At 40.2% G+C, this 23777-nt stretch overlaps 1 protein-coding gene across 3 annotated transcripts in view; it reads left to right on the top strand.

Annotated features, from left to right (window-relative positions):
• The window catches only part of PPP2R5E (protein phosphatase 2 regulatory subunit B'epsilon), a 148973-nt gene that overhangs the window by 75730 nt on the left and 49466 nt on the right, over positions 1-23777 (top strand). For all 3 annotated transcript variants that reach the window (XM_040477344.1, XM_040477342.1, XM_040477343.1), the window contains exon 3: positions 6529-6725. In XM_040477344.1, the coding sequence (XP_040333278.1) occupies positions 6529-6725 (197 nt within the window). The remainder of the gene's footprint in view (positions 1-6528; positions 6726-23777) is intronic.

Raw genomic sequence — 23777 nt, 5'->3', positions numbered from 1 at the left:
GAGAACGTGGGGGAGGGGCAGGCAGAGAGAAAAGGGAGAGAGAGAATCCTAAGCAGGCTCTGTGCTGTGGGGCTCCCTCTCACGTGAGATCATGAGACGTGTTTTGAACCTGTGGGAAAAGCACATGCTAGTAATCAGCCAAGTGTTTCCTATCTTATTAATAAATTGGAAGGAGTTCTAAAAGCAGCCAACTGTACGTTCACTTCTTTACGGCCCAGGAGAGGAAGGAATGCTTTCACTGTTGTAGATATTTCCAGGGACCTTCCTTTTCTTGGAAATGGCAAGTTTTCACAGTTAGTTTTTTTGTTTTTTAATTGCTGTTTTTATCTTTTTTTTTTTTTTTTGGAGAGGGAGAGAGTGAGTGGGGGAGAGGGAAGAGAATTTAAGCTGGCTCCACCTTGAGCCCAACGTGGGGCTTGATCCTATGACCCTGGGATCATGGCCTGAGCCAAAATCAAGAGTGAGATGGCTGAACCGACTGAGTCACCCAGGTGCCCCTCACGGTTAGTTTTCAGTGAACTAAAAAGAGAAAGAATTTCAAAGGTGAAGAAGATGAGAGAAGGATTTTGTAGTTATTACTTTAAAAACTGGCCTCACATTGAAATCACTTGGGATGCTTTTAAAAAATACAGATATATAGTAGTGGAAATACCACACCACCACCACGGTCATAAATAGCAGAACACACGTTTTTGAACCCACTGCTTTGAATACAGTCATAAAGTAATTGGAATGGTGAAGTCTTCACTACTTTAACTACTGTGTTAGTTTCTTTATGTTGAAGTAGCTTGTGCAATCAACATGTTACAGACTAGTTCATAGGACATGAAGCCTCATATTATTACTTGGTTCATTAGAAAGACTTAGAGTTTTCTCTCCCTGTTTTGATGAAATATAGCTGGTTATATCTGCAATTTTGGGGGTGTCAAAAACAATTCCTAATTTAAGCATAGTTCACTAATAAAATAGAATTCCATTTAGTTTTACCAAAATATGTGCTACGAGAGGAGAATGCCTCTCGTATCTGTGTTTAGAAGTAAACTAGGTGGCAAGGGTTTGGACAGAGCACATGGACAGTCAGGCAGGCATTTTACTGCTGGTACTAACATGCCATGCTTCAGTTCATCAAGGAGTAGTTTTCTGTAAATGCAGTTTCATATGCTTTATGCAAATGAAAGTCTCGTTGACTTTATTGAAGTTTTAGAGGGTTGTATGTGACAGGGGTGGAGATTTACATACTTTAGGGAAAGTTGTAAGGGTTGAGGTGGGAGCTGGGATCAAAGACCATGTTTATATCCTCTATGTTGGTAACTTGATTTTTTGTGAGAGTGGGAGAACTGGATGTAAAAGGGCTGAGGAATGGCTTAGGACATTTTCAGGTGAAAAGCATTCTTAATTCTTAGTAGGATTTTATTGCAGATCTTTTGAATTAACATAATTGGTCATAAATATTTTTCATCAGGAGCTCAAATAATGTTACTGCTGAAGCTTCCAATGCAAACATCATTTTAGAGAAATGTTTTTTCATTATATTTCCACATTCATTTTAATAGCCTATGTGTGAGTAAGTCACCAGCCCATGTCTTTTTTTAAAATGAATTTGCATTTTTTTCTGTGATGATATGACTAATAAATGTTATAATGATGTAAACCTTCTTTATTTATTTGATTGGCCTGTTTGCAAAGTGTGAATTTAATGTTCTGATTTTCACCAGCTTCAGTTGAATGGAGTCTTAGAGCACTAAACCCAAAGGACACCTAGTTTATGTTTTATTTCTTGTACTTTTGCTTTTTTTTTTTTTTTTTTTTTTTTTGCTTTGCAAAGTCCTGAGTCAGGCCCTGCGGGAAGATGGGCCGATATTGGATCCATGATCCTGTGCCCCAAACATTAGTTGGGATGGAATAATGGAAGCTTGTTGACTAGGGAGGAATGAGTTTATTTTGCTAATTACAGACAAACACTGATAAACCGTCAGCTCTTGAAATCATAGTAAGGGTGAGGGGAGGTTCATGTGTGTGTATGTGTGCCCGTGCACGTGTGCAGGTAATGAGTGTAAAGTGTATTTACACTCCTGTTGACTGTTCTTTGGACACAAGGAGAATCTTTGTCTCTTAATTTGAGCTTGCATCCTCCCTCTACTGTGGAATTCTATGTTCGTTTTCCCATTCCTTCTTGTTACTTGTCAATTTTAAAATGATTTGGGTATGAACACCTTGGAAGTGGGAGTAGTCCTTTTCCCTAGCTTATTGATGAAAATTGGTAGGAGGATGCTGGGAGATGCAATAGAAAAGGCATATGGGAGAAAATGAATGCTAAAAGAAAAAGAGGGACAGTACAGGGAGTAATGTAACTGCCAAGTTGATTGACCACTTAGCTGGTCACTAAATTATTTTCTTGGGTGAGAAACATATTCTGGAAATCAACATAATTTTGAGAGTTGTTCTAGAGCAGTAGAATCTGATTTTATGAATCTTATCCAAAACTATGAGAATTGAGTCGGTTATCTCCTTTTTAAAGAAATACTAACATTGGTTGGATGGGTTGTTGTGCTCATGACCTTCATGGTATTATATAACCACTTATTGATTCCTCATTATTTATGGTTATGATTCTGTGGAATTCTTCTCCTGGGGGCAGGGACAGCCTGTGTAGACCAGAGGTGTCCATTAGAAGAGAGACGACACAAGCATCCATCCACTGCCTGGTCTGCTTTGGGATTCTAAGATGACCTTTAATTTTTCTAATTTACATTTATTTCTAAATGTCTGTAATTTGTAATTTGTTTGTTTTCCTTCAATCTGAGTTATTTCAGAAGTGGTTAGATTCTCAGGTGGCTTGCATTTGGGAGGTGGGTGACTTTGAACTGTTAAAATCTAGTGTTATTACATTATGGTTAGAATGCATTGCCTATGTGATTTCTGCTTTTTGTCATTTATGATCTTCTTTTTCCGACCTAGTACCTGATACTTTTGATTAACGTTTCTTTAAAAGATATTTGTTATCTGCTTCTGGGACCGGTTCCATAAGACATTAAACTTACATCATTGAAACCTTCTGGGCTACTCAGAGTGTTTCTTTTCCGATACTGGTTTGTTCTGCCTTTTCACATTACCCGTTTTCATAGCTCACTGGGATTAGGGAGATGAGGGCAAGGAGGTTGAGAGCAGCACAGCTATTTGAGGCCGTCAGAGGACCAGACAGTACAAGAGCCCTTTGCTCAGGCTGATTTAGGTCCTCCTTCAGTGAGAATGAAAAGAAAATTTTTTTAAATTGTTGCTGTAATTGAATTGTCTCTTTCAGGAATACTCCTCCCTCTTTTTCTTTCAGTCAGTCTTGATTACTTCTGTTATTTAAGTTAAGGAGAAGAGATCATTTAGAAGAATTTAGCCTGTGATAAAGAATAGCTTATTGCTGTGTGTGTTAATCTCGGGAATGGGCTAGAGGGAGGATAGAGAAGGGGTTCAGCCTGATCCTTTATGAATGGGGCATGTTGGAGATTACTTGTTGATTTCTCTCTGTGTTCTTCCTTTTCTTATCTCTTTGCACACACCCCATTTTATGAAGTCTGATATTCCTCTTGTCTTTTATTGAGTTTCATGGTTGCACGATGATGAACAGTCCTTGCTCTGGAGCCAGTGTGCCTGGGTTTGAATCCTGTCTTTCTGCTTGTTGGCTGTAGGATTCTGGGCAAGTCACTGAATTTCCTTGTGTCTTGATTTTTTTCATTTGTTAAATTGGAAATAGTACCTACTGCATAGAACTGTTGTGGTATTATGTGAGATATAATACTTGAAAATGCTTAGAATAGTACACAATAAATGTACCCAATAGTGCTTAGTAAATGAAAGCGATTATTATTCCATTAGGCAGATGGATAGCCTGCTTCACATTTGTCTATGACATTACGTCAATTTGGATTAAGAATAAATTTCAACTGCCTAACATAAAAAAAAAGACCAAATGTTAATTGCCTGAATTTTAAAAATAGCCAAATATATGAATCTCTTGAGGTTTTTTGCAGCGACCACAATGATTAATCACTGTTGTCACTACTTAAATGATGGTTTACTTTTTGGAGGAAAGGCTGTCACTTATAGATACTTTCATAATTCGTATGTGCTGAGTTATGCAGTTCTCCATGTAAATGGTCTGGTTTTCAAGCCTTATTAAAGTTACTGTATCAAAAATAGGATTAATTAAAATCTCCTTTAAAGATTTTAACCTTAATGTTACATTAATAAGATTGTTTTGTTCCCTGTGCAGCATCAAAACTTCCATTCAGCTTTGAGGTATGAGGTCTGACTTAGAACTTACAGGACTATAGTACTTAACTATCATGGTCCTATGCATGTAACTAGTCATTGGCTATGGATATATAGCCATTTTCATAAGCTGCTTAGTTTTGTTTACTTATTAATTAATTTTGAATGCTAAAAACAGGTAGCAATTCAAGAGAAATTAAACTGATTAAACTCAGTTCTTATAGTCTTTAGACTAGTTTTAATGGTATTTATTTATTTATTTTTGAAGGAGAGAGAGAGAGAGAGACAGAGCATGGGCGGGGGAGGAGCAGGGAGAGAGGGGGACATAGAATTTGAAGCAGGCTCCAGGCTCTAAGCTGTCAGCACAGAGCCCGATGCGGGGGCTCGAACTCACGAACTGTGAGATCATGACCTGAGCCGAAGTCGGACGCTCAACCGACTGAGCCACCCAGGCGCCCCAGTCTTTAGACTAGTTTTAGACTAGATTTAGACTAGACTAGTTTCAGCTAGATTTTTTTTTTTTTTTGAATGTGATTAAGTCTAGGGACATAGAATAAGATATCTCACAGCTTAAATCCCAAAGTCTTTGTAATACATTAGGCTTTTAGGGACCCATGGGGGTGGTGGCAGGGGAGGAAACTTACAGGTTAAGAATAATTTCTAAATTTATAACTTGTTTTCACTAAGAATAGCAGTGATGCTCTACATACCTTCAAAAATACTGACTACTTCTTGTTCCTTTGTATCTGGTAGGAAAATCCTGTGTTTTCAGGTGTCCTGCCCACTCTCATCTAGGCTTACCTGAAAGTTGATGTCAGCAGGCAGTGTTTTGGGAGAATTATCTCTGAGGTCCCGGGTACTTGGACTAGCACTTGGGTTGTGGGGGTGTGAGCAGGGGAAGAGGGTTGTGGAGAGGAGTCACGTGGACCCTTTAAATAGGAGCCTGCCCTCACTGCCTTCTGCTAGGGCCGCTGGTGTTGTAAGGTGAGTGCTGCTAACTGTCGCACTTACCTCCAGAGAATAGGTGGCCTGTGCTTTATGGCTGCTGGAAAGCATTTACTGGGAAGCTGGCAACTGAAGGTGCTTGCAAGTGAGTGGCCAAACATTGTTAAAGTCCTTCTTGAGTGGTACAAAGGGAGTGTGGAAATGTGGTGGGAGACCTGGGCGCTGGGCCCAGCTCCGTAACTTATTCATTGTGGGACGACCTCAGTGATAGTTTCTAATTTTCTTTTTGGGAAAATAATATCATGCCACCTGCTTACCTTTAAGAGTGTTTTGAGGATTAATGAGTTATGTACCTTGGATGAAGGCAGGAGCCTGGTCATAATTTCATTGCCTTTTTAGAGAAGATCCAGTTTGGGGAATAAAGTAGTGAAAATAAAGGAATGGAATGGGCTGTCTACAACTTGATGTGTTTCACGTCCAGCTGTAAATCAGGTTTTCATTCTCACTGAGGAATTTTAACTTGAAATTTTTATATATTTTTTAGAAATGACACCAAACCAAATGTCTGACCTGCTGTTTGTGGGAAAAGAACAGATGTTTATTCTGAGAACATACTAATGAAGATGTTAGTGGTTTTCTCGCACTGTTAAGGGAATAAGATGGGTCATAAGAGAGAGCATAGATTGAAGTATAGTTTGCTCTTATTGTCCCATCACTGGTGTGTTCTTTTTGAGAGAATTGATATTACTTCATTGTGTTGGTTTTCCAAGTTTCTTTGACAAAGAAACTTCATAGATGTCAAGCCAAAACAAAACAAAAAATATAAACACACATACAACAGTTGCTTTAAATACCAAGGATGTCAGCGTGAAATTAAAATGAATTTACTGACATTTCTGCTTTGAAATTTTTTTAGGAAAACTAATTTAAACCAAGTGAAAACTTGTGGCTTTACCTTATAATGGGAAGTTTGACCTTTTTCAGTGCTTTTGGCTCAGGGGTTTTGACATGGGATGTTTTTGGTTAAAATTTGCTTCAACTTTCTAATGGCTCTTGGGATTTTGGTCTATCTTTGGTTGGAATAGATATTTGGAATAGCAAATGCTGTCTATTGTGTTGGTACCACGTAGCTTTCAAAGACAAGGTCTCCTAAGTAGTGGCCATGGTATCCCCTCCCGCCCGTGTGTAATTGTTAAAAAGAACACTGTTGTCATGTGAATTCTTATTTTTTTGAGCTTGCCTTTGAAGTAACTTTCACAGAGAATTCCTGTTACCTAGAAATTGATGACAGACTTACACCATTTCCTTTTTTTTTCTTAGACGTTCCGTCCTCAGAGCAGCCTGAACTGTTCCTAAAGAAACTTCAGCAGTGCTGTGTCATTTTTGACTTCATGGACACGCTATCTGATCTTAAAATGAAAGAATACAAGCGCTCCACTCTTAATGAACTGGTGGACTACATTACAATAAGCAGAGGCTGTTTGACAGAGCAGACTTACCCTGAAGTAGTTAGAATGGTGAGTTTCTTTGTTTCGCCGCGGACACTTTTAAGCACCTTCCATAGCGACGTACAGGTGTAATTATTGCAGAGTCAGGTCACTGGAGGTCACCTCCACAAATGAGAACCAACCTTCTGAGAGCTAAGCTAAAGTAGTCGGAACAATACTAGAATTTGAAGAGTATGATTTCATGAGAATGAAATCCACAACTTTTCACCTACAACAGTACTGGAGGAACCAGCGACTTCAGAGTATGAAGCCAGGATTGCCAGGGTGTTCTTGGATTTCTGGCGTTGGGAAAAGAAAAGACACAGGAGAATCAACACAAGTTTTAGATCTGTGTTTGAAAAATACTCAAGCCTGTTGGATGTCTTGATTTTTTTTTCCCCTCCCTGTTCACTGCGGTAATTTAGAAATGGCTTTAACCTCAATAAAATTGTGATTTGTAGAATCTAGTTAAAGCCTCTCCTGGCTTTATAAACTAATCATTCCCATTATAATCTTGAAATCTGGGGTGATGTCTTTCATTATTTTTGAACAGTGTCTTGCACTTTGTGTGGTCATTAGGAGTTAAGAGAAGAAACATTATTAGCATAATAGAAGTAATATGTTCTTTTTGGGTCAGTAATTATATTCGTTTTTTTTTTTTTTTTAAAGCTGAGCCAAAATATGGTTTTCTGTTGGATTTCTATGGGAAGCTTGCCTTCCTTGGCATCCCAGAAGATGTTGGGTCTAGAGAGTATGTGCTCTTTTGGGGAGGTGGGGCTCTTCCACTAATTGGTGAAATTATGCTGCAGAAATCCAGAAGGGTCAGTGCAACCACTGGGAAGCCCCTTGGAGAATCTGGCCCATTCTCTCTGTACTGCTGAAAACTGTCTAGCTTTTCAGTTCAACTTTTATCATTTGTATTCAACAAATACAGAAAAGAGACCTCCGTGATGAAGTAGGTGTAGTTAAAAATGAATAGTTCAGATTTGGGAAGGGATGTGAATGATCATAACTTGAGAAACTGTGACTGATGTCTGAAGATCATTTCAAAACAATGTCCAGTGTATCCCTCAGATATGTGTTTGAGTTTATGTTGCATTTGTTGTTAATTTATGAGAATATACTAGTAGAATGTTTCGTAGGTGAACTATTAACATTGTAGCTCTTGAGCAGTGGTTCTCAACTAGGGGTGGTTTTGCTTCCCAGGGCACTTTGGCAATGTCTAGAGACGATTTGGCAGTCACACCCAGGGGTGGGGAGGGGCGTGCTACCAGCATCTACTGGAGAGAGGTCGAATTGCAGCTAAACATCTCATGATGCACAGGACAGCCCCCTAACAAAGAATTATCTGGCCCTAAATGCCAACAGTACTGTTGTTGAGAAGTCCTGCTCTCGAGTTTGCATGCTATCTGAACCTCTTAACCTGACACCTAAGGTTTTCTCTAGGCCATCTGCCTTCTGCAAGTTTTGGTTTTAACCTACCCCTTGGTTTTAACCTACCCATCTCCTCAGCCAACAGAGGTATCCACCGTGTATAACTTCCTTCTATATCTCATTCCATGGATTGTCCGTTAATATGTAAGCACATATAAGCATATAGATATAAATACACAAGTCGTGGCATACTATACACACTTATCTGCACCTTGCGTTTTTCACTTAGCAATATAGACTGTATATCAGTGCACGTAAAGCTGTCTCATTCAGTCTTACAGGTGTGTAATACTTCATTGTGTGGGTGAACCATAATTCATTTAACCACTATCCTATGAATATCCTTATATACCCGTCAGTTTACCTTTGTGTGAGAACCTTTGTATGTTTACTGGTTTGTTTTTTTTAAATAGCCTTTCTTTCCCCCTGTTTCTGGACCTTCATGTGTTTCTTGGGCCCCATCTCTGATTCTCCCCTTCCTTTCAAGACTTGGCGTCAGGTGCTACTGCTGTTTCCTGAAAAGCTCAGAGTTGTCCCATACCTTCATTTCCTTCATCGCTTGGCAATTCATCCTTTTGGAATTTGTTCACTTGCTGCTCTTTAATTTTTCACACCTTTATTTGATTTTTCTAATTAGACTATAAGCACGTCTAGGCAGGAACTATGTCCTGCACATCTCTGTGGCCTCCAGAATACCTCCTAGTGCAGGTCTATCAGGAGTTCGTTGAACGAGTGAATGAATTCCCTCTTAAATGTGAGTGTTTCAGGCTCTCAAATTATCTCAAATTAAGATATTGAATGTCACTGGGTTATATTTAGTTTTTAAACCCAGTATTTGGCGTAATCGAAAAATTCTTTTATTCCTGTGAAACCAGCTTGGTTCCAAATGAGCTTTGGTCTCTTAACGGAGACTATTTTCCCTTCTCCCCTACCCTCCCCCAACCCCCTTCCAAAAATTGTTTTTAAAAGTCTCCCGTCAGGTGAGTTGTGTATGAATGTGCATTTTAAAATATACTGGAGGCCTACCTTAGGAGATGTTAAATCTGTAGCACGCGTACTGTTCTAGGGCATTAGAAAATTAACTTTCCAGATGGTGGTTTAGGGTTCTCAGGGGCGTAGTTTATTTTTCAGATCTCATGATTTGTGAAATTGTAACCATTAATTTTACATGGTTCTTAGGCAGTCTGGGGCATTTACAGAGAAGGAGTTAGTGTGGGAGAGTCTGAAAGAGAAGAGACTTTGGAGCCACACAGACCTGGGCTCAAGTGCCAGCTCTGGCCGCACTTACTTGTTTCATCACCTTGGATGGAGCCCTTCCTCTGGGGCCTCAGTTTTTGTGTGGTGCTGAGAGGCACATGGGATCAGGCGAAGGGTGGCCATAGTCCTACCTCCGCTGCTCCATGAATACTCTGCCTAAGTAAAGTGCTCAGCACGTAAAGTCCTCACCTCCTCAGATACAATCTTGCAATACAGTCTAGCAAGCTGGCCGCTTAACCACTCCGTAAGAAGGGTTGGAACCCAGTCCCCACTTGTTGCCCTCTATTCCCTTCCATTTTGCCACCTCGAGGCCCCTTCTATATAGAAATTCTGGTGCTGCCGCTGCCCACTTTCCTCATCTGTATCACACCTGCCTTTTTCTGGCCTTTTGTGAGGATTGGCAATATCTGTGTACAAAGCTCTTGGAATAGTCCCTAACATATGGCAAGCATTAGTTCAATAGTGCTATGCTTGGACGATTCTGTTATTATATACTTGATTTTACAATCATTGGTGGAACCCAGCATTCCTTTTGTGGACTTGAGGTGTTGTCAGCTGGATGTGTCGTATTCCATTGCCTCGATGGTTCTCAAATTCTGTAACTCCAAGATGATCCTGCCTGTTGAACAAACGTCACTGTCCCCACCTATTCTTTCTTGTTATTGTAAAATGCAACCACTTTCACTAGGATTAGTGAAGGAAATGGTGGTGCTTTTAGTGAAATATCAGTAAGTGATAGCCAGATTTTATAAACGAGGATGAGCGATGACTTACAGCGACAGGTTCTGGTGTTAGCACTATTACCAAAAGCCTTTGATCCAACCTGAATCTGTTAGGGGAAGGAAAGAGTGACCGATAAAAGTAATCTGTGAGTTGTGGAAGCCATTTTTAGCATTTAAATGAAGTCTAGATACCACCTCCAGGCTGCTGGAATTAAGAAAGCAAAGCAGCTCTTGATGTGTAAACAGGATAAAACAATGTAGTGCGTACCTTCCCTGTGGGAGAGTTGTGTGGGCTGGTGGAGAGAGCCCGAGACCCAGAATGTGGAGGTCACTGTCCACTTGATTGATGGTGAGGTCTCGGGCAAATAATTAATTTCCTCTCAAGCCCCGGTTTCTCCTGTGTATAAATGGAGGGGATCGGTGACGATTGCTCCCACCTTCCAGCTCTGAAAGCCACTGGCTCTTTCAGTCAACACAGTCTAAGAAATTGAGAATGGATTCTGCTTCCAAAATAGTAGCTTAGGTAAGTGGTTTGTTTTCATGTATTTCACCTGAGGGCAAATCTGATGGAAAAAACGAGAATCAGGACTTGTAGTTCCTTGAGGCTTTGGCTCATTCTGCTTTGTATCATCTCAAGTGTCAGGCTTCTGTCCTTGAGTCAGTATTTTTACCACATTATGCTAATGTTTTTTCTCTTTGGTTCTGTTGCCATGCATCCATTTGAAAGACTTCTTAGAATTTCTGGCTCTCCCAGTAATCTTGTGCTGTTGTTTTTGTTTTTTTTTTTTAACCCAAACTCGAGCTTTTTGTATTTTATGCTCTTTATATGTGCACATCTTCCTTTTCAAAAAACATCACTTTTGGGTATAGTTCGAATGTGAGATGGTATCTCATTGGTGAAGACGTTATTTTAGCTAACTCCAGGTAAAGTTTACTGAATGACTTAGAACCACACTTTTGCATTTGATAATAAAAAAAGGCTGGGTCCTGCCCTGTCAGCAAACTTAAAATCAGGTAGAAGGGATACTCATGAACAAATATAAGAAAATGTCATACGTGTATTAGTAGAGGTGTATATACAAGGCAAGAAAGGAGTACAGAGGGTGAGTAGTCTGAGGTAAGTAGAGATGGTTAAGGAAGGCTTTTTACAAAGGAAGTAAAGCCTCAGTAGGTGTTAAAAGGTGAATGCGTGTTTTCTAAGTGGCTGAACTAGTGTTGAAATGAAGAAGAGAATTACATGATGCAAAGGGATTTCCCAACCCCATGATAGATTCAGAGAAGCACAAGTAGTGTTGTCACAGCATTGTGTGTGTGTGTGTGTGTGTGTGCGCGCGCGCGCACGTTATTGGGGAGTTCGAGGAGGTGAATGGTGGCAGTTGAAGCTGCAGGTGTGGGCCCGTTCTTGAAAGAACCTCACAGACAGTGGATAAACATTGGAAAGTTTTAAGCAGTTGAGTGACATGGTCAGATTTGTATTGCACTGGCAGTGGGCCAGATAGATTGGAGGGCGCCAAAATTGAAGGCGGAGAGGAATCAATTAGGGAAGGGGTGTTTTAGAGAAGCTGTGAAAGCCCTAAGGCAAACACAGGTATGAAAGTAGAGAAGGAGAAGAAAGGATGGCATTTGAGACTCACATAATATTGAAGCCACTTGGCATTTGTGTGGATGTTTGCAGTGTGAGAGAGAGGAAGGGGTGGTGAGGATAGCTTTGGGAATTAGGTGGTTTGTTATGCCACTATTTGAGAAAGGTATAGCTGGAGGGCGAGTGGGTTTTGCGTGGAAACCAAGCAGTGGACTTTTGGTGTGTTAACTTGGAGGTTATGGGAGACCTAGATGTGGAAAGGTGAAGACGGAGATTGGGAATTGTCGGTGTGGGAGGAGAACAGGAGAAAAAAAGAACGATGATGGAATTGCCGGTGGTACAGGGAACCACTGTGCTTTCGAGCAGTGGTGCAGGTGGGAGCTGGGGGGTTGAGGAGCGCTCAAAGTATAAGGAAGTTGAGATGATGCCTGTAGATGGTGATTGCACGTACACTGATGGAATCTTGGGCATACTGCCTTCATTAGAATACAGTCTTATGCCTTCTCTTGCAGACATTATACCTTGTTGCTGTGGTTGTTTGCCGTTATTTATTTTCATATTTTGTCTTTATGTCTTTACTTTTATTGGTTTCAAAGTCTGCCCTGCTCCTAATCTGTGGTTAAATTTCTGTATACCTCCCATTGTAGAATATGTGATTTTTCCAAAGGTGATATAGTTTTAAGATAAAATATTTAGAACATTTTTTTTTCTTTTCTCTTGAAGTCTTTCCTTGAGTCCTAATTATTGTTTCTTGGCCACCATTAGCTTTGTTTTTCCTATTCTCAAATTATACCCTGTCATTTGATTATCTGTGTGTTGTATCTTTTATATATCCTTTGATTTAACGGGAGATCACAGCTCTGGTTTGCCTCTTAATAGAAAAATACGGTTCTGTAGAAAATAATGAAGTTGCAATTAAAGGTCTCAGAGTCTGCCTACACAGACTTATAGGAGTGCTTTGTTAATTTCACTACATGCTTTATTGGCTGAAGGACAGACAGAGTTTCTTTTCATAAAAGAACAACTATCTAAAAGTGCCTTGGGAATGATAAGTACCAGGGGGAAATGTGAAATTTCCATTTTTCATCTTCTGGCATCTGATAAGGAATGTAACCATACATCCTGGCCAGGATTTGCCTTCGAGGTGACTCTTGAGACTGGAAGGAGATAAGATCTGACCCATGTGGAGGTGCCTGGGTGGGGGTGATAGTGGTGGAGATGGGCTGCCTACGCTACTGAAAATATAAATAATGGAAGAGAATTGAGTGATGTCTGGGAAGGGCATCTAGGAACTGAAATTATTGGCAAATTTTGAGAATAGGAACAGGACCTGAGAATTAAATTGGAAAGTGAAGGATTCCTTGTTACTCAGAAAAGAATTTAAGGTTACGATAATGAAGATTATCAACAGACATTTTTAGAATGAGACCCGGAAGAATTGGCCGCTCAAGGTTAGGCGCATATTGTTACCATTTGTAATTTATCAGAGGGTAGAGAGACTGGCAGGCACTTTGTCCTTTCTTTAATTACTGTAAATCTTAAACAACTGCACTGTGCTTCTTTAGTTAATGCCCACTTAATAATATTCATGTAGCATACTAGGGTGTCTGTAGATTGTTTTTATAGTCAGTGGACCTTCTGATGTTGACTGCAGAATTTTGGGTATTTTGTGTTTGTTTGTTTGCTTGCTTGTTCGTGTATTTATTTATTTAATTTTGGAGCATGAGAGGGGGAGGGGGCAGAGAGAGAAAGAGAAAGGGAATCCCAAGCAGGCTCCATGTTCAGCATGGCAGACTCGGACACAGGGCTCCATCCCACAGCCCCAGGATCATGGCCTGAGCTGAAATCAAGAGTTGGACGCTCAACTGACTGAGCCACCCAGGCACCCCTGTTTTGTGTGTTTTCGTGGTAGAGGATCCATAGCTTTTGACTGACTATTCAAAGACATACCTGACTCCACAGGGGTTTAAGCTTGATCTTACCACACGTGCAATGCTCTGCTAGATGCTGCTCTCTTGGAAAATACACGATTGGAAAGGAGCAGAGTCTTCCCATTCATGGCAGTAACTGCAGATGAAAAATGAAGTTGTTAGAATGATTTCACCAGTGAAACCATCTGGGCCCGTAGTTTTCTCTTTCAGCAGGTTTTTTCTGGTAGTGCATTCAGTTTCTTTTTTTTTTTTTTCTTTTTTTTCAACGTTTTTATTTATTTTTGGGACAGAGAGAGACAGAGCATGAACGGGGGAGGGGCAGAGAGAGAGGGAGACACAGAATCGGAAACAGGCTCCAGGCTCCGAGCCATCAGCCCAGAGCCCGACGCGGGGCTCGAACTCACGGACCGCGAGATCGTGACCTGGCTGAAGTCGGACGCTTAACCGACTGCGCCATCCAGGCGCCCCGCATTCAGTTTCTTAAATACATGTCTGACTCTAGATTTTCCGTTTCATCTTGTGTCAGTTTTGGTAGGTTGTTCTGATAGTTGCACAATTTACAGTTGTAGTCGTATACTTAATCTTTGCAGCATCTTTGCAAAGGTGTGTGCTCATAAAAGATCACCAGCACTTGTACAAATTCCATGGTTAGCAGCACAATTGTCTGCAGCACCTACCATATATGAGTTAATTTAGTCTTCACAACAACCCTGTGAGATCGATAGTAATATTATGTATATTATTTTGTAGATGATGTGAAGGAAGTAGAGAGAGGCTGTGGAACTTTCCCAGAGCTACTCACCTGGGGAACAGGCAGGGCGGATTTGAATCCAGGCTGTTTGGCTCCAGAGACCATACTCTTAACTGCTGTGCCTAATGCTTTCCTGGAATCATCCTTTACTATAGGAATGCGGACTAAACCCCAAAGATTGGACTCCTGCCTCTGAACTGTGTCCTTTTCCTTGAGCTCTTCTAAATAAATAGGTAATAAGGGTTTTGAATAGCCTTTCCCTGAATCTTGCTGCTCCTCACAAGGCCAAACCAAATAGCAGGCTTCAGGATTAAATGTTCATTGTTGCTTAAGAAACAGCTTCCCTCTCCCGCTCTCTCCCCTCACCACTTCACTACCCCGCCTTTGTGTTATTCTTGAATTAAGAGTGCTTCTCAACCTTGTTTTCTCTGCTCTCCCCCTCCCTTCCAGTATGGGAGAGTGAACGATGATTGGGAGGTGAAGAGGAGCTCAGGAGGAGGGCTGTGTAGTTCAGAACTCTCCTCTGTTCCACCCAAAGTACAGTTCTTGAGATGATCCTATCTCCTGAGTTCATGTGCTCCCCCCATATCTCTTTTGTCTGTCCCACCATTAGAAGCAGGTAAGCTCTACCAGCAGTCAAGGCATCCTTGCGTTACTTGCTTAGCTTGAATTTGGAGCAAGGGAGTTAGATGATGGGAACATCCCTCCGTCTCCATGATGGTCCCCAATCAGCGCTTACATGGGTACAGTCTCCTTTTTGTTGCCCTTGCTCGGTGAGTCCTGCCACTTAGACGAGTCTTCACCTTTTTAAGCGTGTGATGTTATAAGGTTGTTATGATGTCATTATCGCTGTCATTAGTCGTGATACCACCTCTACCACCCCTGTTAGACTCCCCTTTTTCTTTAGATGGTTTAATCAGTTTTTCTAGCTAGCTACAGTGAATCTTGAGAGGCTGAAAGCTTTTTTTTTTTTTTATAAGTCTCTGTAAGGTAGCTTTCCATATCTTTTCTCTGTTGACTTAAAATTTTAATTTTTCATGGGAAGTTTCATCTCCAGGTCTTTTTTTTTTTTTTTTTTTTTTAAGACCCTGTAAATCTGCATGTGCCTGTGTGGTTAGAATTAGATATACATGCATATGTAGACAGCCCTTAGTTTACCTGAATAAGATTTTTTTCCTGATACACTTGCATATTCATGTCTCTACTATATTAATAATTTACCATTTCTCTCCAGCAGACGTTCTCTCTTAAGGAATCTGACAGGGATTTTAATGGGTTTAGTTTTAATTTAAATGTACAAAGGAGTGGGTTTTTACTCAGGAAACAACTGAGCTACTCATGATTGCTATTTGCTTCGTTTACAAGCTGTATCCTTCTGGCTTGACTGCTTTACAGATTGTTCAGAGTTTTCAGTATACTTAAAATTGTTTGACAGCTGTGACTTGTCTAGCGCTGATGTATCCAATACTATCCTTTCTCTGTAACGAGAACAAGAACGCTCCCTCTCTCTTTCTTTACCCCTCCCCTGAAACTGGCTGCAGAATTGTGCAGGATAAGTCACAGAAGTACATTCAGGTTTTGGTTTCTCTTTTCTCCTACCTTTTAATTGAACCTTGAAAATGAAAATATGATTAGAGGTGTAAGGAATGCTTCTGGAAAAATCTACCGAGGAAAATATGTGATAAAAAGGTTGGGAAATTGTTGCCTGTGGTTTCTATATAAGTAGGTCTTGGATAATTCTAGCACTTGCTGTTAGTTTATGTAGTTCAGCTGTCTCTCTACTGAGGACAGAAGTGAGAGAGGAAGGGACTTATTAACTGATTCTCTAAAGAGAAAGCTGGTTATACCCCAGTGATGCATTATGAGCAGGAAAAAACAGAGAAAATGAGTGTCCCCAATGTGGAATTCTCTGAGACGGTAATGCCTGAGGCAAGAATTTGGCAAGAAAACAACAAGCAGGTCATTTCCAGGAGGTAGCTGGCTTCTGACCAATATTAAAAGCCAAACTTGATCTGTAGGTGAAAACAAGAAGAAATACGCTATCCAGTGACTTCTGTGGAGGAAGTTGCCTCTGGAAAATGAGGATAAGATAAGGGACTTCTAGAGTTAAAATGCAGTTTCAGGAATGAATAGAGAGAGGTAGGGATTTGCTGAGCAGTGAAGGGAAAACTAGAAAGACCAGAGCCTCAGGCAGCTGCGGGTCCTGGGCAAGGAGCAGCATTGCCAGGAAGGCAGGGGTGACACGTGGAGGAGAGGATGTTTCGGATGTTTCAGGATAAAAATAGGACTGGTTATAACAATTTGGTGAGTTGGAAAGCAAGTTTATCTTTTAATAAAATGGATAAGCAAGCCATGTTGGAGTATATAATGTCTCTTCATTCTTCAGAGATGTAGGTATGAGACAGGGAGTGGGGGCTGGGCAGATAGTGTTAGGTACTTAGTAAATGGGCTGCTTTGAAATACTGTGGAATTTCCTTTCCTGAAGAAGGTAAGGCCTTTATGAGAATAGGGTAGAACACTCTGGAATAATGCAGCCCTCTTCCTTTTGTGGGGACTTTTGGCCTTTTCTCTAGAAGTATTTGTTGAGTTTAGACAATAGAGAAGGTGCTAGAAAATTGAGTGTGTATTTGTGCTGTCCATCAGGTACAAACTGGGGAGCCTCTTGTGCCCTGTTCTGGAAAGTAGGAGGAGTAATTTGAGGGGTAAAATAATCAGAAGGCAATGATCTATAAATACACATTTAAAACGGAAGCTAACAGGGTTGGTGGGCAGTTCCTGTCCCGAGAGCCCTTTCTTGGTTTCTTTCTGAGGCACTTACACCCACACTCCAGCCTCCCCTCCAAGATGAGGCCAGCATGCCTCCGTGAGGCCCGTGAGGCGGGTGAGGGACGGTTGTCTGCCTTGCCCTCCCTTGGTGGCTGATCTTACTCAGTTCGTTATGAAGTTGTGTGGGTAAAGAGTGATGTTAATCTGTGATCATGTGTTCAGGTGCGTTTTTGTTTTCATAGCTCACCAGCTAGCTCAAGGTTTGTTTTACTAATGAAGGGTCACAGAGACGGAGAGACAAACCAGAATAAGGGACAGTGATAGCGTGGGCAGCTTCCTGTTTATTTTTAGTGATTTCAAGTAAGAACACATACTCAATAGCCGGAAACATACCTCAGAAGCCTCAAGTGCTTTGTGTGTTTTTAAAATTCAGAGTTTAATTTTTCTTTTAGCATTAGCTGATTTTGAACCGAGTGTTCAAAGCAGATGTTAGAATATACGTGTCCTCAAAAAAGCCCCATGTTGTTACTGTTTTATTAACTTGTGCACTTTGGATTTTACAGAAACCACTTAATTTAGCAGTTTTAGTACTTTTCTAGGATTGAGGACCCAAAGTCCATGCACAGGAACACGTGGTAGAACCCTGCTGTTGCATGGCTGGCCTCTGTGTGGGGCGTGCGCACTCGACTGCAAGCGCCAGCCAGTACGAGGGCCTGCTCTGCGCTAGGACTGTTGCAGTGTTTACACCTCTATTTTTGGATTCTAAGATTTAATATCAACAGTCTTCACTTTTGGATCCACTGCTACATTTCCAGTTTTGGAGACAGTGTAATGTAGTTGTCTCTTTGTGTGAAATACCATTTCCCTGTGATGATTTTGTGCGGGGCTAACAGACTAGAGAGAATTAATTTAACATTACCGTCACCACCTCAGCAGGTAAGAAGCTGCCTCTTATTTTGAGCAGAGTTTAGTCTCGAAATAGAAGCCTGATGGGAGTGGAGGGTTTCATGGTTGGAATTTGTGAGTAATAGGGGGAGAGGCGGGGATGGGTCTAGATTACGGAGGTCTTGGCAAGCCAAGTAAAGGAGGTTAGACTTAATCTGAGAGACTGCAAGCGGAGAGCTGCTAATAAGGTTTTTGAATGGGAGGTGAAATGTACATGATACTAGTTTCCTTTCTCCAGCCCCCACCTAGAAAGTCTGTACCCTTCTGCCAGCTCCTTTCAGGGGGTGTAAGGCTGGCAGATTTAACCCAGGATGGCTGATGGCAGAGGGCTGTTGTCCTACCGTAGTCAGATGGTGACAAAGAAAGAGGAAGTGGAGAGAATATATAAAGAACTCCCCATCCTCCTGTATTTTCTCCTGTGCTCATCAAAGAAAACTTGAAACCAAAGAGAAAAGATTATCTATAGTTTCATTATTTAAATGCAATCAGTGTTCACATTTTAGCCAGTTTCCTCCTAGCCTGGTTTTTAAATGAGGCTTTCCCTTAAATTAAAAAAAAATCCAGATATACTTAACATCAACACAGATTTTAAGAACAGATCTTAGGCAGTGAATCTTCAATGAATTTAATAATTCTCTGTACTCATAACTCCAGATCTAGAACACGGCCATCACTCTGGAAAATCTCCTTGTGTTCCTTTCCTGTTTTTCTGTATTAAACATTTTTCCCCCTAAGGGGGAAAAAAAATTATTTCATACTAATCTTATTATACAATTACTTATGTTACTATATGTATAATTTGAACTAAATTTTTTTTCTTCAGCATTGGGATATAAACATGCTTTCACGTAATTAACTAAATTTAAAAGCATCATTCTAATGGCTGCCATAATGTTCCATTATGGGGATATATGATTGTCTGCTTAACTATTTTGGGACATCAAAACTATTTCCAGATTTCCACTATTAAATATAATATCACCATTAGCACCAAAGAGATATTGTGAAGGCATAAATCAAATGACCTGTTGATAAGCTGCATAAAGCAGATAGATACAGGAGAGGAAGAGTTAAAGGAAATTCTAAAGGCTTAGACAGAATGAGGAAGGTGAGAAGAGAACTCTCTTCTAGAGGGAAGTGGAGGTCAGTGAGGACGAGATTGGTTTTGACCAGATTGAATTTGAGATCGTGGGAGATGTCAGAACTGCTCTGTATATAGCTGGAAAAAACAGAATTAAGGACATCCTAGTGCCTTGGAAACAGAAGTCATAGAAGAAGGGACAGAGAACTGAGTATTGAGAGAAGAGCATCATGCCATAAATTCAGCTTTGCTCTACCTTGAGTTCTAATGCTGACTTTTTTTTTTTTTGTAATGATTTGTGTTGTTTGTTGGGTGAAGTGATGACTTTGAGACATTCGTTTAACTTCTGTATTCACAGTCTCAAGATCCAGAATGTGCTTTACTTTCTATTTTGCTTCACACTCAGACCTGTTAACATGGTTGGTGTTAATTCTGAGAAAGAGAACTGTAGTGGGAGTATCGCTTTTATCAGGTTGGCACAACGGCCATTTGGTTTTCTGGTGGTTCTGCTGGATTCTTTCCCACTAAAAGGGATTGACATGTTTGCATAAGGAAATTAAATTACTTGAATTAGTAGAAGCTACTGGAGAATGGAAGAAGTAATTTAATAGGAAATAATTGCTAACTTTTGAGTTAAATGGGGAGACTTGAACGCATGCATGTATTTATTTACTTTTACCCCCCGAGATCAGACAGATTACTGAAAAGAAATAAAACCCACAAAAACAAAGCAAAATGGAGAGGAGATCTCAGAGTCAGCATCTTGGGAACTAGCAAAGCACATGAACTGGTGGTCACTGCGTTGGCAGATGAGAAAAAGCGGAGCTGTAAGCAGCAGCAGGGAGAGTCTGGAAGTAGCCCACTCACACCACATTAACTGCAGGAAGCTTCAGAAAGATGCCTTTCTAAAAGTAAAGGTGCACAGAGGCCAGAAGAGGAGCCTTGGTGGAAAGTCTGTGTAAGCAGTAGTCAGAACTCCTGATCCCACCTCACTCCCCCTAAACCAGGCAGCGAAAAGACTGGAGGTTTTCTCTCTGGAGAGCCTACACTGGAGGGAAGCTGGGCTCGTGGACATCAGGCACTGCTGACAACAGCAGGCGCCTTTCTGAAAGTAGCGGAGCACGATGAATGGGAAGATCCTCAACCCTCTTACCACTCAGCGCTCAGATCCCTTATGCCTGTAATCAGGAGAGGGATGTTTCTTCTTTGGAGAATCAAATAAGCTCAAAGGAAAGACCTAAAGGCAGCTAAAGGAGAGTTCTTAGGGGGATGGTGGTAAGGACGTGGCCCAGCCAGTCTGCCCACAAGCCCACTACTCTGTCACTCAGTGCCACCGTCTCATACAGAACTCCCATTTTAAGTACGCCCGGATGTGGCACTGTCACAAAGGCACAGACTTTCTGGGTTTGAATCCTCTCTCCTGACACTGCCCTGGCGTTAATACTGTTAATTAGTTTTGTATGATTTTGAACTTTATATAAATGTACACGGACGAGACTCAACTCAGATGCCTTCCATCTTTCCCTTGCATCCTTACCCTGCGCTCACCCCATCTCTTTTCCTGCCCCTGTGGCACTTTCTCATCTGATGGGCGTACAGTAGGTGAAAGAGAGTGGAACGGAAGACAGAGTACTTTCTTTCACACATTTTTCTCCTGTTTGTCTCCTTCTAACTAAATGTTGATGTACTCCTCAAAACTACCTTGTATGTACTTGGATCTGTACTCAGATTCTATTGATTCTCTGTTCCTGATCTCATGGACAGATTCTTTTCTTCCATACAGTTGTCAGTGCTCTAATGCTTCTAGAAACTGAACATCTAAAGGGATCCAATTATTTTCAGAAACAATCAGTTTTTGTTAAATACAGTTATACCAGTTGATGATAACAGTTATCAGCGGAACCAACCGCAGCGGCAGCAGCAGTGATAACGACAATGAAAAATGGATTGTTTTAGTCTGTATAAATCTAAACGGTGTGCATAACTAGTAGATTTTGAAAGAAATACTTGCTAAGGGAAATATAAGTAAAAATGACATCTTTGTGAATTAGGAAAATAGCACATGCCCAAGATTTCTCTGACTTTAATCTTGTCTTTCAGATTTGACTTGATGTTTTAAAATTCTAATTGGGCAACATAAGTTCTTAAACTTCCTGTTTTGTTTGTTACTCCCTTTCTCCAAAGGACTGCTAAGCTGCTTTTGTCATTTTAAGATGTTCCTTCTGCCTCATTTCAGAAATCAGTTATCATAGAACAGTGCCTATGTCCTAGAAAGCCCGGCTCATACAGATTAAATGTGCAACAGTAATAAGGTTGAAACCATCAACTTTAGAAATCGTTTAAATCCTCTTCTGGATTTCCGGATGTTGTAAAACAGATCAGCTGTCACAAGTGCATGTTTCCTAATCACATGTAAACAGTGACTACTGTCTTTAGTTCTGGTTCAGTGACTCTCTTCTCCTCAGTATAGAGCGACGTCCAGAAAGGTGGTTTTCCGATAAAAATGTGGGCACCCTTGGTGGAGTAGCTTGACCATACCTGTGTGTCACAACGTTCTCGCCCTCCTTGGGTTGTCGCAACCTCTGCTTGTGACAAACAAGAGCATTGTGGCGATTCTTTTGCCTCAAGGAATTGTATTTAACTCAACGTGTTTGTAATAATAACTTCTGGAAATTCTTGCCTGAAATTTTTAATTATATTGATAATATTACATAGTAGTGACAGTTATGTATTTAGTGCGTTAGAGAATAAAGGTAGACCTGCAGTGGATGCCTCATAACGTAAGAAGTTGTCATACTGATTTCGTTAAATTTCTCTTTAGATTTAGTGCTAAGGACGTGTCCTTATGTTAGAATAAGGGATTTTAATGGTTTCACGTGTTCAGATAACTTTTAAACAGCTGTGTTCATTCACATCGATGGCGATGGCGAGGTTTAAAAAGAGACTAGTGGCAACTACGGTAAACTTATTATGATAATTAAAAGACACGGTTTGGCTTTAGAAACAAATTACTGGTTGAACAAATTGCCAGTGAGTTAAGTGCTAATTGAAAGTTTTAAAATTTTGCCATTTGTATCTTAATCAAAGTACAAGCTTAAAAGATGTATATCTGCTCTGATTCTAAGTTTCTTGAGCATAATTACAAAATGTTGGGAGTTTTCTCCTGGTTTTATATATCAATAATTATTTATACTTACTTTACAAGGGGCTGAGAGATTTGATGGGGCGCCTGGGTGGCTCAGTCGGTTGAGCGTCCGACTTCGGCTCAGGTCATGATCTCACGGTTCGTGAGTTTGAGCCCCATGTCAGGCTCTGTGCTGATGGCTCAGAGCCTGGAGCCTGCTTCAGATTCTGTGTCTCCCTCTCTCTCTGCCCCGACCCCACTCACGCTCTCTCTTTCTCTCTCTCAAAAATAAATAAACGTTAAGAAAAAATTAAAAAAAAAAAAAGGGTCTGAGAGTCAGATTTGAAACGTTCTTTATCACTGGGACTATTAAGAATTCTTAAATTTGGTGTTACCAAAGGTACCTTGACATTATATGTGGGTTTAACATTTATTACTTTTATGTTCTAAAGCATAAATAGCATAGCAAGGTATCTAGGCATATCTGTTAGAATTTTAGTTCTTTTTCTTAGAGTTTGAATATGTAATACTAATTCTAGTGTGTTTGGAAATTGTCTTCTCTGTACAAATGTCTGATTTAGAGATTTAAAGTAACTTTTGCTTACTTTAATACATTTCATCATGTTTATTTGATACATTTACTTTGGACTAACACAAAATACTATGAGAATAATGCATGCTGATATAGTTTCAACATTGCATTTACTGGGGCTTCCCTCTGGTTCTAAATGCTTGAGTAAATAATTTTGTTTCTTTTCAATACATGATGGATTATAGAATTAACGAATGGATGAACTGGATAAAAAAAAACTGAGGGATATCATTGAAATGGTTACTTGCATAAGATCTTAATACAAATAGTGCTAGAGGAATAATGGCACTTTTCAATTTGCTTGGATGTTCTCTATTTAACATCATTTGTATCGTCCTTTTTTTTTTGTTAGAAAATCTACTTTGTAGATGAAATTTCAAGAAAATTCATTTTATAGCTGTGATGTCATTATTTTTGTATTTATAGTCAGTATACTTGCAATATTGCATGAAATTACAGTGTGACAGATAAAAGAGGGAGAAATGTTGATGAGGTCGACTAGTTCATCTGCATTTACCCAAGATGATAACCTACTCATCTAGAAAGTAGTATTGTAAAACAGAGGCAAGATGATTTAAGTTGTTTTGTTATACTGTAGTTACAGGTGGTTTTCCGAGTACATTATATGTCTGATTTTACCCAGACCTTCGGTACAAATGGTGCTCACAAATACATAACTAAAGGGAACTGAAAGTATTCATGAGTTGTTTTTTTTTTTTTTTAAATAATTCACTATATTGTTCTTACCTTTTGTTTTGTTCATTGATAATCTTGGCAGATATTTAATAGTGAGTAGCTCACAGGTGCTATCCACATTCTGTTCTTTTATAATGTGCTAGTCATTTTCCTTAAACAACAGCAAAATGTCAACCAAAATCAAGGTGTAAAATTAGTAGT

The sequence above is a fragment of the Herpailurus yagouaroundi genome, unplaced genomic scaffold, assembly GCF_014898765.1.
Source record: "Herpailurus yagouaroundi ecotype Mexico unplaced genomic scaffold, PumYag 141, whole genome shotgun sequence".
In the NCBI taxonomy this organism is placed as follows: domain Eukaryota; kingdom Metazoa; phylum Chordata; class Mammalia; order Carnivora; family Felidae; genus Herpailurus; species Herpailurus yagouaroundi.
This window is presented reverse-complemented; position numbering and strand designations above follow the sequence as displayed.